The following is a 19,640-nucleotide window of genomic DNA, read 5'->3' as shown; positions in this document are numbered from 1 at the left end:
CACCATCAGTCCGGGCTGTAGCCATTCCCAGGCAGGCAATGAAGATTTTTGGAAAGTAGGTCTTGGAAGTGATGAAAGGGAAGGAAAGAGAGAATCCTCCTGTTGCTGGGCCGTGCTCGCTTCTGCTGAGACTGCAGGGAATCTGGCAATATTGGAAGATTATCCTGGGACCTGAGGGAGTAGAGGGATCTGCCACATGGAGGCAGCCAGGCCCAGGCTGAGAGGTAGCCTTGAGGGAACCCCATGAGACTGGGCTGGACCTAAGACTCGCCCTGATCCTGAGAGGCTGCTCAAGTCTTGCGCAGCTTGTTACACTGTGGCCTCAGCTGTGCTATGGGAAACTCGGGCTGAACCTGTCTCTCTACTTGGGCAGCAGAGGAGGAGGCGGCATGAGTCTGTAATCGACTTGGCTTCCTCTGTGATCCCCACAAATGAGGAGGTTGGCCAGCCATGCCCTAAGTCTTTCACTGTGAGGAAAGGGGGAGTTTTTCCTTTTATCCACCCCCCACTCCCCTCAACCATTCTGGGACACAGCCTGCAGCCTGTTCTGACACCCAAAGATCTGGATATCTGGACTTCACAGACAAGAATTTTATCCCATCGGGCCATATTCCAGTTGTGTTATCTGCCCAGTGGAGAGATTATGTGTCTATAACCCAGACTTCTCTCTGGAGCAGCCAAGACTGGAAGGGAAGAGTCCCTAGGCCTCAGAAGATGAAAGAGCCTCGTCATGGCCCAAGACTCAGGGTGGACAGAGAGCCCTTACTGTGGTTCAGCACCAATCCTACTTGTGTCTCCAGAATCCCATTCCTCTATGGGTTCTCACCAGCTCCAGCTTGCTGCCACCACCACACAGCTTTTCTGCCCCAACAGAGGAACAGTGTGACGCGACCAGAAAATTCCACCTCCAAATCCTCTCTGTGTGGTCCCCATTGCTTCTAAACCCCATGCAGAAGGTGAGAAACTAGTAAAGAGATGGAAGAAAAGCATTTGAATCTCAGCCGTTCTTGGAATGTTTTCAAAGGAGCGAAAAATATAATTATGAGTAAAATTCACGAGGTTGAACTCCAGGACCCCGAGTCTTTGAGGGAGGGGTGCTGACTCTGTGGCAATCGGTCCCAAAACTAGGAGAGGCCATGGTAAAGGCTGAAGACCTCTCTCTCTGTGGTTTGCAGAATCTGGCAATGGTTGGGAAGCCATATGTTGTGTTCTGAGATTCAAGCATAAACTTCTGCTGGATGTTTGGATTTGGGTTTTTTAATTATTCCCTGTTTTAAAAAAGAGAGAGAAAAAAAGAAGTGTGTGTGTGTGTGTCTGTGTGTGCTTTGAAGGAGGTGGGGGAAGTAGGAGGAGGAGAGGAGCAGTTACCACAGACTTTCTGATCAGTGTTTCTCCCACAAGATGTGCTGTGTCTCCTCTGGCAAGAGATGGAGTCAATGGCTCTCAACAACAGCTCAGCCAAAACCCCACCAGTCACAGATGCCTGCTGATCCAGAAGCTTTCTGGATGGTCGCTGCCAAAGCACAATAAACCAGTGTGTGCCCCGTCTCCTTCCTCATGGACACTGACAGCAGAATGAAAACTCTCCTGCAAGAGGCAGCCATCTTCCCCAATGGCAGCGAGTCCAAGTCAAGGAGTTATACATGCCCCCTCCTCAACTGCCAATCAATAAGAAAAAGAAATAACACTTTCTGAATGTTATTTATATACCAAGCAACATGTAAGCCTTTGACATTTATCTCAATTAACCTCCAGAACAACTCTATGGTATAGCTACTACTATTATGCCCATTTTACAGATGAGCAAAGGAGAGGTAAATCATTTGTACATGGTTATGCAAATAGTAAGAGGGACCCAGAGTCAGGCTCAGGCGTGCCTGGCACCTCTGCTCTTAACCACCCTGCCTCCCTATCATCAGCTAGTACGGCTTCACTGTGAGCAAGGCTAGGAGGAAGCACATCGGTCAAGAGTTTGAGCTTAAAATCTGCCACCATTAGTATCTCCAGTTTTCTGTTGAATACATTTGTCCAAAGTCACACCATGAAGCAGCAGCACAGCCAGGATTCAGAGTCAGGACCGAGTTTGATCCTGTGCTTTCTCCTTTGGACCAGACTCCTGGAGGAAGGGGTCTGCCTCTCAACTGCTTCAGGTGTTAAAGTAAAAGTAGAAGAGGAAGCTTGGAAGTTTCTCTTAAATATCCCTTATTCATGTTTAGCTGCGACTTGGAGAAAGACTTGAGCCTGAGTGCCAGTGGGTAGCCATTTTAGGGAGGTGGATTTGTGAAGAACTTCCTAATCATAGAATATGTCCAGAGACAGAATGGACCACCTTGTAAGGTGGAGAGCTCCCCGACCATGGCGGGGGGAGGGGGGGCGTCCCAGTACAGTCCTGATGAACATTTGGTGTCATTCCCTTGATAGAGGGAATTTGCAGTGATCGCTCTTGCTTTGTCTGTCCAGTATCTGAGCACCATTCTTATTAGGGGGCATCCCAATAAGGGTGAGAGGGGAGCCCCCTAAGTAAGTGATGGGGCAGGTGTTCTCTTTTGACTTTCTGTCAGATGATATCCAGACAAATGACCTGGACTTAGCCAATCAACTCCTCCAGTTAAGGACCTGGAACCTTAAAGGAGTGACCCAAAGTACAGAGATGATGGCAGCGGTGTCCTTGGTTCCTGTTTTCAGAACCTGGTCATCCAGGTTCCAGGCCAGTGCCGTGAGCTACACAGAATCTGTTTTGTTACCAGCCAGACGTGGTAGACCAGGTCACCGAGCTGGCCACACATCTGGGTTACCAGTGCACTCAGTCAAAACACACGTCCCACATCCCCAGGTTTACCAAGACCTAGTGCATCAGAGTCTTCAGGGGAACACTTTGAACATCACTATTTTTTCAAAACTCCCCAGGTGATTGTGACATGTAGCCAGATTTGTCAGCGACTAGAATAGTAAACTCTAAGTCCCCAAAATAAAATACTCTGATTCTCTGAACATTTCTTATCAAGAATTTGGGCAGGGCTCTCAGAAAAATGCAGGATGTCTGTATTTACATTTGCTAACAAGAAGCTTAGCTCCTTGAACAAGTAACATACACTCTCCAGATGCTAAGGCTATGATTGTCCTTCTACTGCCACAGCATATTTCTCCCCAAGGGCTTTCCCATCTACAGATCTTGACCTTCGCCGGTACTACTCCATGCCTTCAAGATCTCTGACTTTATGTACATTCCTCTGATTCTATAACGTCAGCCAACCAGAAGGCCTTTTACTTCCCACAAGGCCTCCCTTCACTGATGCTGTGCTGAGGATTTACCACGTACCTTCTGTGCACCTGAGGGAAAGCATCATCCCCACCCTGAGCCCTGACTTCCCTGGCTGAAATGGGGAACACTGACCAAGCTCCTTTGTCCAGTCTCACAGCACAAGAAGGCTGAGCCTCTGGGGCATCACGATCTCCCAGTTCTGGTTAAGAAGGCTCAGAAAGTCACAAAAAAGGATGACTTCCTAGTGAACTTTCTGGGGCTCAGCTCAAAAGCGTACACTCTTGTATGCTTCTGGCTCAACCTTCCTGAATGGAGCAAAATCCCAAATTCTTCTGGAAACAACTGTTTTTAAGAAGCTGTACTTGAAGCTTTACACGGTTCCGGGGTTTGTGTGTGCACATGTATATAAATGCACATGTATGTCTGCGTCTGTCTTCAACATCACGGGTGGGAAGGGACGTCCCCACTGACTCCTCTCCTTGCCTCCCAGCATTTGAACTCTTCCAGATGGGACACTCTGTGGGGCAGAAAATTCCAGAGCACCACCTTGGTAGCCCTCCTGGTTCTCAACAAGGCTGGAGAATCAACACATGAGAACCATGGGATCCTGGCTATGCCAACCCATCGCTGGGGGATGAGGAAGTGGGGAGCAGGATGGAAGGAGGCATGAGCAACTCTGGGTCCATTTGGGCTGCTGAGAAAGTCTGTCTCATGTGAAGCCATGCCCCCCTCTCTAGAGGAAGTTTCCAAGTCCATCATGGGCATGGATCCACTGAGGCAGCTCCTTACGAGAGCTGACTGACCTCCTCACCCTAGAGTGGCCACTGCCCGCAAGAGGACCTTGAGGACAGTGTGGCCATCTGGTTTCTGTACAATATGCATCCATACAGAGCACAGAAATTTATCTTCCAGCACCTTCAAAATGTACACAGCTGAATTCTGCTGCTGACTTTGGCACTTGCTCCTGGTATCTGAGAAGAACAGATTCAATTAAAAAGGAAGTAACAGATGCTGCAAATCACTCCCTCATTTTGGGGGAAGTTTTTTTTTTTTTTTTGAGTGGCCTGAATTACTTGATGATGAACAGCCATGCAGCACACACAAAAAAAGCTGGCATGACAACTTGTAACTTGGCTCCCAACCAAGGGGAAGCTGTGGGTTCTTCCTCCGAGGTGGTCTCTATGCCCTGGCACATTCCTTTGTCTGCTGTGGGTATTGTTATGGAGAGGACTGGAGGCGGAGGATGGGCAGAATGAATTCTGGGGTGATTTTTAGCCTTGAGATTCTTCGCTTTGACTCTCCTGTCCTCGCAGTATCCCGGAGAGGGCGGGTGTGTGGGCCTTGGGGATGAGATCAGTATCCCCATTTTATTTATTTTATGGCAGCACCTTGCATCATCTGGGGGCCTAGTTTCCTGAGCAGGGATCAAACCTGCACCCCCTGCGTTGGAAGCATAGAGCCTTAACCACTGGACCACCAGGGAAGTCCCATCATTCCCACTTTAGAGGTTGAAGAAGAAAGGCTCAGGGCAAGAAATTGAAAAAACTGAAGTCACTCAGTCGTGTCTGACTTTCTGCGACCCCATGGACTGTAGCCTACAGGGCTCCTCTGTCCTTTGGATTTTCCAGGCAAGAGTACTGGAGTGGGTTGCCATCTCCTTCTCCATGGGATCTTCCTGACCCAGAGACTGAACCCAGGTCTCCCACGTTGCAGGCAGACACTTTATCATCTGAGCCACCGGGGCAAGCAGGGGGTCTGCCTAAACACAGGACATCAGTTCTGTCAGAAACCTCGGCTCTTTTTCCACATGTCTGTGCCCAGTGTGCAGGGTGAGATGGCAAAGAGGCCAAGGCCAGGGTGACATTTCCAGGGAATGTACTCAAAAGTGTCCTAGGCGGATGTTTTCCTAGGAGGCGGCCTCACAATGCACTAGAGGGTTGCCAGCGCCCAGCCTTCCTTGCCCACCTCTCAGCCCTGCTTTCCCCCTTAGCCATCCTGGTTCGATCTTAGCTCCTCCCTGCATGGGTCCTGTGAGTCTGCCTAGGACTCATGGGCATCAACCTTGTCACTGATGACCTGGGAGGGGGACCCATCTCTCTAGAGAGAGAGGCAAGGAAAAAGGAAGGAAGGAGATGGATTTGAATGGGATCCAATTGCTTTCCTCTCTTTCCCCTAAGCACTAAAAACATGAAGAATTCCAGGGCTGGGACTGAGGATGGGGTCCTCTCTACTAAAATATATCTGTTGCAGAGATTCCTGGAATCTGAACTGCAAGCTGAGAAGCTTCCTTGCCAGAGATTTCAACAAGGGAGGACGGGGGCTTCCTTGGGAACTCTGGCTGAAGGGATCCTGTCTGGACACAGAGGCCCTGAGTCAGGATTGCTCAGAGTTTGCTTTCTATGAATCTTGCTTCCAACAGTCCTCAATCAACTGTCACTTCCCCTCTCCTTCACCTCCTTCCTGACCCTATGACTTTACTGGGCTCCTTATTTTCAGAAGCAGTTGTCAAGATAATTTTTTTTCCCCTATAGACTACCAACGAAAGGCATGCCTTACAGGTGAAGACTGTCCCAGAAAACCCAGAAGGTATGCTTAGCTGTTTCCACTACCTCTCCACCACTTCCCCCGACTCCCCCCTCCCCAGAGCCTCCACCTGGGCTTCCCTTCCCTGTGGAAAGACAGCACATAAGCTCTAGGGGAGTGGTGTGCAGCACAAGCTTTCTATGTTTCCAGAGCCTACCAGTTACGCCTCCCAACTTCCCCAGGATGCACTTCTTGAGGGCACCTCCACCTTCATCACTTCCGCTTTAGCACCTTTACTGTCTCAGTTGTGGCTTGGCCAAGGTCAGCTACCATTAACTGCAGCTCAAGATCACAAGAATTCTGGAGGCAAAGGCTGGGGACCCTACAACCAGCCGGACAAGGATTTCACTTCTGGTTCTACCACTTTTCAGATGGGGAGCGTCAGGTATGGGGCTACATGTCTGAGCCTTCTCCTCGAAAAATGGGAGGAGGCTGGAGCTGCCCAACAGAGGAGTGGGGACCCAGGGGGAGATAACACATGCGAAGGACAGCACCATGCCTGGCATGGCATCAGCCTGCCAACAGCGGCCCCCACCATCTCTGCAGCTCACAGCACAATCCTGGACTTGTTCTTCCTCCTGCTCCCAGATGTCTTTCCTAAACTGCATTTATATCTTCTAACTTTACTTCTGTTGGTCTCACCTTCCCTTGTTGTGGGGACCTGGAAGGCCAGATCATGTCATTTATTATCCATCATCTTACATCTATGAGTGAGAATTCTCTCTCAATCCCAGACAAGTGAATGAATGAATGAACACAAACCAAAAACGGCTTACAGCTCTAGCTTTCTGAGACCTTGTGATAATCTCTTCCAAGTCACTGGAAGAAAAAGCTGGGTGGGGACTCAAATTCCCCATCTGCAAAAGCCGTGGACTAGAGAATTACACTCAGGATGCCAGCAGTTCGTGGTGACTGTTGAGCACAGGCACACACCTGGACACGTTAACCATCAGCTGCTGAAGTTATTTTCACCATCCTTAACAAGGAACAGAAGCAGCAGGACACACAATGACTCTTTAATTCTTCCCACACCCACACCTGTTGGCCTTCTCATTCTGAGTTACTGAAGTTAAAGCTCATGTATCAGGCAGCACACTTGGCCAGCTCTACTGGGACTGACCTGTAAGTGATGAATCCCTACTCTTCCCTGAAACCTTCACTCCTGAAATCCCATCATTCCCAAATTCTTGTGGGATAGATATCAGTGTTGCCCTCTGACTGAAGCTTCTCTTCAAGCAGCCTGCATTTTACAAAGTAAACACAAAGGTCTGGTAGACAAAAAAGTAGACCACCCCCTCCCCCCCCCAAAAACAACTGGCTTAAAACTCAACATTCAAAAAACTAAGATCATGGCATCCAGTCCCATCACTTCATGGCAAATAGATGGGGAAAAAGTGGAAACAGTGACAGACTTTATTTTGGGGGGCTCCAAAATCACTGTGGATGGTGACTGTAGCCATGAAATTAAAAGGCGCTTGCTCCTTGGAAGGAAAATTATAACAAACCTAGATGGCATATTAGAAAGCAAAGAAGGGGGCACAAAGGATGAAATGGTTGGATGGCATCACCGATTCAACGGACATGAGTTTGAGCAAACTCTGGGAGATGGTGAAGGACAGGGAAGCCTGGCGTGCTGCAGTCCATGCAGTCACAAAGAGTTGGACACGACTGAGGGACTGAACAACAGCAAGACATAAAAGTACAGACAGGCAAAGAAGGTGAAAAGTTTCAAGGATGAGTTTCTCCTGTTTAAGTAGGCTGGGTCTGGGGGTGTCATGAGAAGGCTCCCCACATTCAGGAGAAGGGATGGGGAATGACCAAGTGCTAAACATGTGTACCCCGGGCACCATGCTGGATGCGTTACATTTTCCCATTACGCTCTCTTAACAACTACGACAGAAGGATCATTATACATGCTCTGCCCATGAGAAAACCTGAAGCCCAGATGGAGGCTTATCCCATGTTACATGTCTCCTAGAATATGGAGACCAAACTCAGAACATCCAACTTTGAGATGTTCTGATTTCAAAACCCATTGGACCTTTTGAGACAAAAAGTGAATGGTACTATCTATTTGACAATAGATTTTGTTGGATGCATGAACACACAGGTTACTCCAAATCAAACTCAAGTTTAAACGACTTGAGGGAAATTTTCTGGAGAACAGTCATGTGTCTCACATCTGAGGCCCTCCTCCCTCCTGCATGCTCTTCTGTAGGATGTTGAGGATAATGAGAACCTTCAAGACCCTGGCTCTCTGTCCCCTTCCTTAACCGAGAGTACATGGAGTCTCCAAAGAGAGACTTGTTAACAGTTGGAAGTAGAAACCAGGTGTGCAGCTTCCTGGCCCAGTGCCTCTCTACTAGTATTACAATAACATTAGGAGAAGAGATGGCCGAAGAGGGGATTCATCACAGGATCCATGAATCATGAGAATTATTATAAAGGAGGCTAGCTGTTTATTACTAGTGAGGGAGACAAAGGAGTCTAATAGACATTAACTGTAACCTGATATTTAGGATACTTATTCATTCAACAAATACATATTTATCAGGCATTACGTTTAGTAAGGACAAAAAAAAAGACAAAAAGATAAGCTGTCAGGGACCTCCCAGTCTAGTGAGAAAGAGGCTCAATCAAATAATTATCTTTTATCATGGTAAGCAGGGATTTCCAGGTGGTTCAGTGGTGAAGAATCCACCTGCCAAAGCAGGAGACGACAGTTTGTACAATCCATTGATTGGAAAGATCCCCTGAAGAAGGAAATGGCAAGCCACTCCAGTATCCTTGCCTGGAAAATCCCATGGACAGAAGAGCCTGGCAGGCTACAGTCCATGGGGTCACAAAGAGTCAGACACAATGATGATTGAGTGGTCACCAGCAGGACCACGATCATGACTAAGTAAGGGCCAGAACAAAGTATGAACAAGGGGCTTGGGTGGCCCAGAGGAGGAAGGGGCACATTAGCTCTCTTGTCAGGAGATTCACTGAGAAGATAAAATAGAAGGGCATCAAGCAGAGAAGGCACAAGCCAGGGAAGGCTCTGACTTCCCATCAGGGCCAGAAAAAAAGTACAGCTGATCTCTGAACAACATGAGTTTGAACTGCATGAGTCCACTTATTTGCATATTTTTTCAATAGTGAATACTACAGTTATTTGTTGAATCAATGGATCCAAGGAGGATCAATATCCCTAAACCCTATGCTGGTCAAGGGCCAACTGTATGGGAAAAGCCTGCAGAACTGGTTTATAGAATCTTTTAGCACAATAAGCAGAAAAGTCTTATCTGCCTGATATCTTATAAGAAGATGGGTAGATCAGTTGGTCCCAGATATTTGTATTTTATGGCCCAATGTGTTTTGAAAGAAGGGGCCAGTGAGGTTTGAGTGGACTCATGGAGATATTAAGTTTTCATTTACGGAGAATCTTATTCTAAAGTTCCCACTACCAATTATCACCATGATTCATAACAGAAAGGAGGTTTTAATTTCAAAAAAGTAGGAAGGATACAATCTCAGAATAAGAAGCACTTCTATCCAAGGAAGATCAGCTGGAAACTTTCCACCAGTGATCGCTTACTTATTTCACTTTGGACTAACAACAATACTGATAAGATTTGGGACCAAAGGCAGAGTTGAATATAGCCCATCAGTCCTAAATTTAGATTTAGATCAGTTTAGATAAAGGCAAACCATTTTCTTCTATCTAGAATGGTAAAATCTTCTGCTTGGCATACACAAAATAATTTACAGGTATGTGCAGCTGAAATTCCCCATCTTACCGTATCTCTTCAGAATATGAACTAAGCTGTAAGCTATTAGTTTTCTATACCTTTATGACGTCTTGGTATTCCTTCTAGCCAAGATTTTTAGACCTATCCATCTATACAGGTCTTCTGAAAGACTTCCACTCCTCTTTAGATTCCAACATTAGGAGAACAACAAGCCTAAAATTCACTGTTCTGAAGCCTATCCCCAAAAAAGGCCATCCCCCAAACACACACACACACACCCTTCCCCCAATACACTCTGATGAGGATCAGTAAATTCCCCAGGGGAATCTTGTATCTAGGGTACCAGAGTAAAATGCAAAATGTACACTGTCACTCCATATCCCAAATTGTTGGCAACAAACCCTCTTCTCTAGATCTTTATAGAAGGAACTTTCCCACAGCTGGCCAGATGGACAAACAAGACCTCTGATGCCTGTGAGTGCTCAGGTTATAGAAGCCACCAAAAGAGTTAGGTTAAGGTTGAGAAGGGAGGTCTCAGATTTACCTTTTCAACTCTGTTCGGGAATGGATGGATGGATTCTACCAGATCACTCACACATTCTCAAGTCCCATGCCTTAGATCTGAATTTGGGAGCAGCATTAAAAACTAGAGCTTTGGCAAGTAAGAGAATGTTTTCATCTTCCTTCTTTACCATGAACATTTTTTTGATTCCTGAAGAAGAGCCGTTAGGGCGTTAGGTGGCCCAAGGCCCGGACCCGGTCAGCCAGTTTGTGCACCAGTGCCTCAGGGTGACTTGTGGAGACTGACACCATACCTGGGATCACAGGACTCCAGTTGGTCACCTGCTCCCCTCACAGCCTCTGAGGACTGAGCTGGGCAGAGCATGGGTAGCACAAAGTCTGGTGATCAAGACTGCCAGTGTGGATGGGAAGGTCAGAAAGAATCCACCTCCACTTGCCTGCTCACAAGGCCTCTCGACCTCTCTATTAACAGATCACAAGAGGTAGCTGGTGATGGGGATGCCCCCTGGTTGGGGACATTCAAGGTCACTGGCAAAGAAGCTACTGGGCCATAGAAGCACATCAGGGAAGGTAGCTCTTTGGCAAACAGTCTCTCTTCATTAGGACTAGGAAAGCAGCCCTTGCTTCTACAGTTTTTATGAAAAATTACCACGGTGTGTAGAGCAAAGGGGTCACTGGCCCTCAGACAGTGGACTGTGGGCTCTTAGGTTGCTTGGTGGTGGTGGTGGAGAGGATTTTAGGCTGAGCCAGCTGCGGCCTCAAAGTCACTTCCCTTTGGGAGTTGTGAGCTTGGCTGGCAGCTGGGAGGGCCACCTGGGTCTCTACAGGCAGGGCACAGCTGGGAAGCTGGGATGTGGCCAAATGTGTCATCTTGGCCAGGTTAGCACCTGCCTCCTCCCTCCACTGAGTAACTAGATTTGGAGTCCTAATACAAATTCTTCTTTAACCATAGGTCTTTTCATCTGGGTGGCTTTATTTTCCTTTCTTCTATCCCCTGAAGGTGGCCTGTTTCCACCCACTGCCACCTCTAGAAAGTGTGGTCCTTAAAGAAACCCTGGGATAAAGTTCTCTATTTAAAAAATAATGATTTAAACAACAGTTTCCGGGGGCATCAGTCCATAATCCCTCTAGGGAAAGTGCCTCCTCTTTCCACCAGCCCTAAAATCGGGCTCTGCTCCACATCTGCTCCAACTGAAGCCTCTTAAGACTGCTGTGCTTGGGGCTCTGTGATGGCCTAGAGGGGTGGGAGGGAGGCTCAAGAGGAGAGGGATATATGTATACATATTACTGATTCACTTCGTTGTATAGCAGAAACCAACACAACATTGGAAAGCAATTATACTCCCAAAAAAAAAGAGAGAGAGAGACCCCTGTTATCAGGTCCCCATGGAAACTGTTCTCATCCCCACTGGTCTGTCTGACCTTTCACAAGACAACTGTCCACCAAGGTAAACAGCAACAAGTGTTTTCAAAGTCTAAACTTCTCACAGCCACTTCTCAAAGGCAGGCCCTGAGAGGTGGAGAATGCTCTATATTTGGCCAAATAGATGGTTCAACTGGCAGGTTTCTCGAGCCAGGGACTCAGCCCCAACGTAAAACATCAACCCACTTTGGTTCCTCTGAGTTCACATACAGCTTACGAAAGCACTTGCTGCTGTTGGCAACTCCGCTTTGATCTCTAAGGGTAAGTGTAAGCCACAGGCTCCTTGAGCAAGTCAGGTTAGTGAGTCATTCTCAAGGCCAGGAGTGCTGGCCTGTAGAGGACATTGGCCCCTGAGCCAAGAGATCCTCCTGTCTGCCACGACAGGGAAGAAGCACCACTTTGAAGCCAAAAAGACACATTTCAAGGATGCCAGGTCCCTAGAGTACACCTCCCAGGGCCCTTGCTGTTGCTCATCTCTCTTCCACCCTAGAAATATGTGCTTCAACCCAAAACCAGTTAACAGGATTCCAAGTCCTCTTTCTCTAAGCACCTCAGACAGTCCCTTCCTGTGCTCTGAGAGGCAGGATGCTTGCTCTCACAAATGAGGGGCTCAAATGAACAATAAGCAATACTTTATATTCATGCCAAGAACCCCGGAGTCTCACATGGCCCCACTTATTCTCAAGGTCTAAAAGTTTCTATTCGATAACAAAAAAGAAGCAGACTCAGAACAAACGAATGGTTACAAGTGGGTAACCACTGGTAACCAGTGGGAGGTACAAACTGTTGGGTAGAAGATAGGCTGTAAGGATGTACTGTACAACACGGAGAATATAGCCAATATTTTGTAATACCTGTAAATAGAGAGTAACCTTTAAAAAAACCATATTTTTAAAAGTTTCTGTTTAGACATGATTGAAACATCTTTTTAAAAATCAATAAACTGCCCAAGTTTCAAAACTTAGTCCATGACTCTCAATCAGGCAGATTTTCCCATTTTTCAAGAAGATAAGAATCACTTGCATGATATTTGTTTTGAAAAGTAAAAAGACGTTTCAAAGAAGTATGTGGCATGTCTACAACCAAGCCAATTCAATAACCACATATGAAGAAAAACCTGCCATGAGCCAAGCTCATGGGAATGGAAAGGAAGAGGACATTCCAAAAATGAACCAGACACGCTTCGGTCCTCAGGGAGCATGTGACGTGTCCAAAGGAATGAGTGAATAAATGAACACAAATAACAAATGAATGCAAAGTCAGGATTAGTAGTAAGTTTGAGAGCAATTTCACTCCTTCATTTAATTGCATTAATACGGTTCAAAGAGTCAGACAAAAATTTTCCTGAGTTAAAATCTGATGGTTCTTCCTGTTTCATGTTTTACCAAACCCCATACGCATTTTTGGTTTCTAGAATCTTTAGCAATTTGGGGGTCCCTGAAGTCTCCAATCTGATCTTGAATGATGAAGGCAAGGAGTCTTCAGACCTTCTGGGATAAAGCCTTATATATTTTACTTTATGGGATGATATTCTCTGCCCTCCTGTAAGAACTTTCACCAGATCTCCAGTTTAAACTCTTACATCTCTCTCCATGCGGATATCATTAGCGTTTTGCATGAAATGTTTTCAAAGACTTGGATTCATTTCTAAAGCAAATAATTTTAGTTTTTTTAAAATTTCTCATGAGGTGTTTGCCAGTCTCTTTCTGGAGTGTACAGTATAGTGTATGCAAGCCTCGTGTGGTGACTAAGGGCAAGGCTGCTACTGCCCTTGTGGATACTGTAGTCTCTACGGGCATCAAGATTAAAACACAGGAAACAGTTAAATGGCGGTACAGGCCTCGTGAGGGAGGAGGCCAACACGTGCCCTAGGAATTCAGAGGAGGGACATGGCTCCCTGTGGGCAACGGTCGTCAAGATAGGTTTTGAGGTGGAGGAGGGACATTTCTAGTGGAAAGTCACATGGAAAGAACTGGTCCAATTCTTAGCCCTCCATCCCTCCCACTCTGACCACTCTATGTTCCTTATGAGCAGCAGTGGGCTGGTGGGTAGGTGCTACGGTGTGAGTGTAGACACAACTCTGTGACTTTGGGGAAACCTTCATGCAACTCAGGGCCCTGAGGTGCGTGTCAGAAGGAAGAAAACCTCCTTGTGAAAAGCCCTGCGACGTCGGAAACTGTGAGTATTGCCCAAAAAGCCACCTGAAAAGGCTTCCATCCCATCAGGTCACCAGCGAACTTGCTGCTGCAAGGGCCTCGCTCTTGTTAATAAGACTTCATTTTATTATTTCCATGCTCTGTAATTTCTCCCACAGCCTTTTAGATGGAACAGTTAACTTTCCACACTTGTGTTAATTATATGGGGGAGCCTCCTGGCTACGGTGCATAATAAAAAGACCAACTAGAACTTTTCCCACCACCATCTTTTTGTTTCTTTATAATCCAAAAACAATGGATCCTGTCCTTAGACCCTCCCAAGAAACAACCAGATTTGTTAATGCCTCCGAACAAAGATGCGAAGAAATTGAACGCAGATGGAGCAGAATCACACAATCATGCAGATTGGTACAGGCCCGCGGGCTGGACAGAATTAATACACTAGGAGCCAGGAATTTTCAATATAAATCAGAAAATATCACCTATGGCACTAATGTTCCTTTCGTGATGAGACATGATGATTCCTCGTTAAATTGGAGCAAACAACCTCCCAGGGCCTGTCCCCAAGGCACCAAAGCCCCTTGTTTGGGGCAGTTTACAGTTTTCCCCAAGGTTAAACTTCCCCTCACCTGTCAACAACAGCTTCCGAACCACTTTCCAAACGGCTAACCTCAAGATCAGGAGTAAATTACGAAGAGTGAACACAATAAACGCACGAAAACTTATATTGAAAAAAATTAAACGCAAAGAAATGTTAAGTTTATCCACTAAAGTCTAGAGTTTAACAAACAATCCTTAACTTAGAGAATGATTTAAAAACAAAAAAAGCACCCACCAACGGTTAACTCTGATCAGGGCCCAAACCAAGGCGGAGACAAAGTTCTGTCCACTCAGCACTGCGGCCCCCACACTTACTTCCAGGCCTTGAGGAGCCAGATCTCAAACCAAATCCAAATCTGCAGAAAATCACTTCTGGCCCCCCAGCTAACCACCGGGGACTGACTTCTTACTCACACTGCGGAGCTGCTCCAAGAAGCATCATGGCGGCTACAGCGTCTTCCGGCTTCCCAGGCGCATGCGCGCTGGGCCTCCTCTAACAACCTCGCCTGATTCCTAACACCGCACACTTGCCGCCAGGATGGTCCAGGTGAGTACAGTTCCTGACAGCTACTCCCTCCCTCTGGCTCCACCTTTGCCTGTGGGTACCATTATGAAGTCCTTGATTGAGTCAAGGAATTAATAATGGTAGAGCTTATTAGAGATCAGAAAAATAGGTCATCTGATGTGTTTCAACTATTATTGAGAGATTTTGGAGAAGAAGAGAGAGCACAGAGGGAACACACAGCTAGGATTCTGCTGGACCAGGATTCAGACCCCATTCTGTGGCTCCACATGCCACGCACAGAAATCCTTCAAGTTCAGGGGTTATATTATCCCCTCCCTGCAAGATGCTCTGGCTGATACACAGTAAAGAGCAAAGAGTACTGGTTATGGAGAGAAAGCTGAATTATAATCCTGGCTTTACCGCTTGCTAGCTGGGAAACCTTGAGCAAACCTCCCTACCCCAATACGAATCTCCCAATCTTCTCTGGAAGATGGGAGGAACACCCACCTCCTAGAGTTGTGAGGATTAAATGCAATAACTATGTAGAGCAGGCATCTTATAGTTATTCCTCCCTCCTATGGCCCTGATGCCCTGTCTTCTACAAAGATTTAGAATTAATCCCTATGCAGGGTTTGCATCCATGATATATTTCTATGCATAACTTAAAATGAACATCAGTGACAGCACTGAAGCAAATGGATTTCCAAAGGTGCTGGAGTGCAGAGTGTAAGAAGCAGGGGATGGAGGCTGCGGGAAAACTGGGGTTGGGGGTGGGGGGTGCGGGCAACTGTAGGTTCTGGCCTTTGTAGCGCCATAGGGAGCCTCCACACATGGCACTCAGGATGCCCCAGGGCCCTGTTTCTAGCATCCTCGAAGCTGATGCCTATTTATCATTTACCCTGGGCTCCTATCTTCTTGCAAGTTAGGGAAAAATCAAAGAGTCAAATGCTATCACTTATGAACAACTTTTGTCAGAGCCTGGATGATGGGCATGGTAGATTCTGAACAAGGTCCAGGAGGTAGAAATCAATGGCTGGGGTGAATTGCAACCAAAAGTTCTCATGACTACAGAGTCATGGGTGGGGGAAGGGGACGTCATCCACAATGCTGACTACTTTTCATCTGATGGAACAGAGGAGAATCCCAACCCTAAGAGATGAGGTCTGCCAGCTGTGCTGAGAAGACTGGGATGAGGCTGATGAGACTCAACTCTGTTACTGCCATGAGATCACATTCCACTGCTCTGGTTTCCTCATCCATGGAATGCGGTGGTGGGACCAAGCTGGCTTTGGAATCAGATAAACAAAGGTTCAAATTCAGGCTCCACTTACTTGTTCAACAACTTTCTTTGTATCCCCAAACTCCAGTGCTCTCTTCTCTCAGATGGGGATGAGAGACCTTATCTCAAGAAGCTGGTGGGGAATTAAGGGAGGAGGTAGGTAGATAAGTATCTGTCCTCTTGCACAGTGACAGGTCCATGAAACTCCCAGCACAGCAGCGGCCTTCTCAGTTAATACTGGTCTGTTTCCTTAATTCTAGCTCTGAATTGCTGTGAACGTATGAATCCATGGTGCAATGTAATGAGTTGATCCCCAATGATCTTACATGGCCACCTTGCCCTCCCTAAACCTCAACTATCAAGGCACTGAGGTGCTTTGAAGCAGCAAATAGACAGATGAACTTGGACGAGAAGGTGGAAACAAACAAGAGGCAGGATGGTGAAGGTAAAAGGACTCAGAACTGAGGGATGCTTGGATCCAGGGCTGACTTCTAGCTCCCTTAGTCACTAGCCATAAAACACATGACTTCAGTCAAAATTTTCTTAGTATTTCTGATCTTTAGTTTCCTCATCTGTAATATGGGAATAATTGTATACATATAAGTGCTTTGTGGACTAGGAAGCGCGACTGGAATGTTAGTGGTCAGTTGCCTGCCACAATTCCTGGAGATTGATTTGAAAATTTGTCCAATTATATGAGTTTCAAAATGTAGTTTACAAACTTATGGTTGCCAGTGGGGATGAAAGAGGGGAAGAGATAATTAGGGAATTTGGGATCAACATGTACACATTGCTATATTTAAAATGGATAACCAATAAGATCCTACTGTATGGAACATGGAACTCTGCTCAATGTTATGTGGCAGCCTGGATGGGAGGAGAGTTTGCAGGAGAATGGATACAGGTATATACATATGGCTGAGTCCCTCTGTTGTCCTGAACTATCACAATGTTGTTAACTGGCTATACTCCAACACTAAATAAAAAGTTTAAAGAACAAAAAAAAGAAAGAAAATGTAGTCTAAATGTTTTGAGAGCTACCTAATGACATTAGCCCCCTGGAGAAGAGCATGGCAACCCACTCCAGTATTCTTGCCTGGAGAATCCCATGGACATAGGAACCTGGTGGGCTACAGTCCAAAGAGTCAGACACGACTGAAGTGACTTAGCAATGACCTTAGCAATCAAACAAAACCTCAAACTTGCCCCAAATTCTCATTTCCAAAATCGAATGACTAAAGTGCATTGTTGATGTAACCCCTCTAAAAAGCTGGGCTTGTTTCCCTTAGCCATCAACGGATCCCTCCCGTGACCCACTGGAGTCACTAACTACAGGTGGCCTGATATTAGCTTGAAAAACAATGTGATAAACCACCCTCTCATTTTAACAGCTAGCATAGGGCAGGGCAGGAGGAACCCCCACCCACGCTTGTTCTGAACAGACATGGTGTTGCAACTGATGCAAAAACAAGATAAGGAGAAACGTCTGTCAACAGACTCAGGCCTCCCCCAGAGTAGGACTGCTTTTTGTGTATCCTGCACCGATGGGAAGCCAGAGGCCATGAAGTCACCTGCAAATGCTGCTCTGTTGTGGCTGCAGTGCTGAACACGCCTAAGGAAGGCTAGACAGTGGCTTGGAGACACGTGCATCTCACTCAAGCGTGTAGCCGTCTTTTAAGATATATCTTTAGTGATACAGTGCCTTGTAGGAATCATCATTAAGGTTCAAATCCTACCTGCTTAAAACTACTATATGCAGGATGGATAAACAAGGTCCTACTGTATAGCACAGGGAACTATATATTCAATATCCTGTGATAAACCATAATGAAAAAGAATATATATATATATTTTTTGCTGTATATATATATTATTTTGCTGTACAGTAGAAATTAACACAACATTGCAAATCAACTATACTTCAATAAAATAAAATTTTAAAAAATTCTGTATGCTTAGAACTGAGGAATTAAAAATCATTTAGGGGATTTCCCTGGCAGACCAGCAGTGAAGAGTCTGTGCTTCCAATGCAGGGGGTGGAAGTTTGATCCCTGGTTCGGGAACTAAGATCCAACATGCCACAAAGCAGCGACCCAAAAAAAAAAAATCGTTTGGTCATCAGGCCGAGGGCTGTAAGCTCAATGTGCCTGTTTAGAAACTTCCCAACACTCTATACTATGGGCAGGTCTAAATGATGTATTTGAAACCTTCATTTTAAACCCCCTTTGATATGGCTGGGATGCAGGAACTGATGAACTGATGCGTAAGTACTGCCAGGCATTTCTTTTCTGTCTTTCCTGAACATCATCAGACCTCCACAAAGAGAGGCACAGTGTAAATGAGGGTCCAAACAACACATCCAGAGTGCTAAGAGGATCAAACATGACAAGCATAAATGCTTATGAGTAGTGAAAAAGAAATTTTTTTTAAGGAGTAAGAAAGAAACCACAAAAGTCTCTTAGAACTACTGAAACAGTGACAGAATTAGATGCTATCAGCATCCACCATCTCCGGTTGTCATGTTTCTGAGATTAATGGAGTGATACCATAGGATTCCAGGAGACAGTCCTGGGAGGGTGAAAGTGTCATCACAAGAGTCAGGAGAACTCCAGTTTGCAAGGGGAGACCATGTTTGTAAGCAAGAACATGTTTGCAAGGGGAGACCCAGGTGCATACACTCCTCAGCATGCTGGTCCGAGTATGGGAACTTCTGTCCATCCACAGGCTCCTGTCAGATAATGCCAGAGTTTCCAGCTGCTTCTAAGCATCTATACAAGTGAGTGATGACAGATGTGGATGGAAAAGCAGGAATAAATGCAAGTTTTGGATTTATCCAAAACTTATTAGTTGTGAATGGCATGCCCCAAGTTAAGCACATGCTAAGTGCCAAGCTCTATGCCAGGTGTTGGGACCTCAAAACCAATATGGCACACTTGGGAATCCCCTGGTTGTCTAATGGTTAGGACTCTGGGCTCTTACTGCTGAGGGTGCAGGTTCGATTCCTGGTCAGGGAACTAAGATGCCACAAGTCACATGGCTCAACCAAAACACATCAATATGGCACATGTAATTTTTGGCACCCAAGGAACCCCTAGTTCAAATACATCTCTTAGCAGCTCTCCCTCCCTTTCCAATGTTTGCAACAGCTTACCATCAGCAGTACTTTCAAGGCCTCAGCTCTTTCTAGATCAACTCATTAGTTTTGCTATATCTGCATCTGTACTCTACTAGATTGGAGGGTTGGTCTCATTTACTTTACCTCAAACACATTTTAGAGAAAATTTGTTACGATGTCTATAAATGGAAAACTAGTTTCACTTGCCATCAATAGAAAATATCCAATAATTAAAAAAAAAAAAACCACACAAAACTATCTTGTTACACATTCTTGTCTGAGTGTTCTGAAGCGAAGACCTATAGCTCTCTGTTAAAAAGATAGATTAATAAGTATGAGTTATTAAAGATTAACTAACTGAGCTGAGACCCTCCCCCTGTAATCAGAATCAGAAAAGGATTCATCAGTCCTGAAGATCCTTCATCCTTCTTCAGAATCAGAAAAGTGATTCATCGATCACC

General features: G+C 45.9%; 1 protein-coding gene across 5 annotated transcripts in view; it reads right to left on the bottom strand.

The window, feature by feature from the left end:
* UBASH3B (ubiquitin associated and SH3 domain containing B) overlaps positions 1 to 19,640 on the bottom strand; it is a 147,612-nt gene that overhangs the window by 87,280 nt on the left and 40,692 nt on the right. For 2 of the 5 annotated variants that reach the window (XM_081541335.1, XM_081541336.1), the window contains exon 1: positions 14,695 to 14,749. The exons of 2 other annotated variants lie outside the window; for them this stretch is intronic. In XM_081541335.1, the coding sequence (XP_081397461.1) occupies positions 14,695 to 14,722 (28 nt within the window). In that variant the 5' untranslated portion in view covers positions 14,723 to 14,749. Of the gene's footprint in view, positions 1 to 14,595; positions 14,750 to 19,640 lie in introns of those variants that run through there. One more of the 5 variants, XM_081541337.1, reaches the window with a different exon arrangement.

Source organism: Giraffa tippelskirchi, chromosome 11 (genome assembly GCF_054371585.1).
Source record: "Giraffa tippelskirchi isolate mGirTip1 chromosome 11, T2T-mGirTip1v1.2.pri, whole genome shotgun sequence".
NCBI lineage: Eukaryota > Metazoa > Chordata > Mammalia > Artiodactyla > Giraffidae > Giraffa > Giraffa tippelskirchi.
This window is presented reverse-complemented; position numbering and strand designations above follow the sequence as displayed.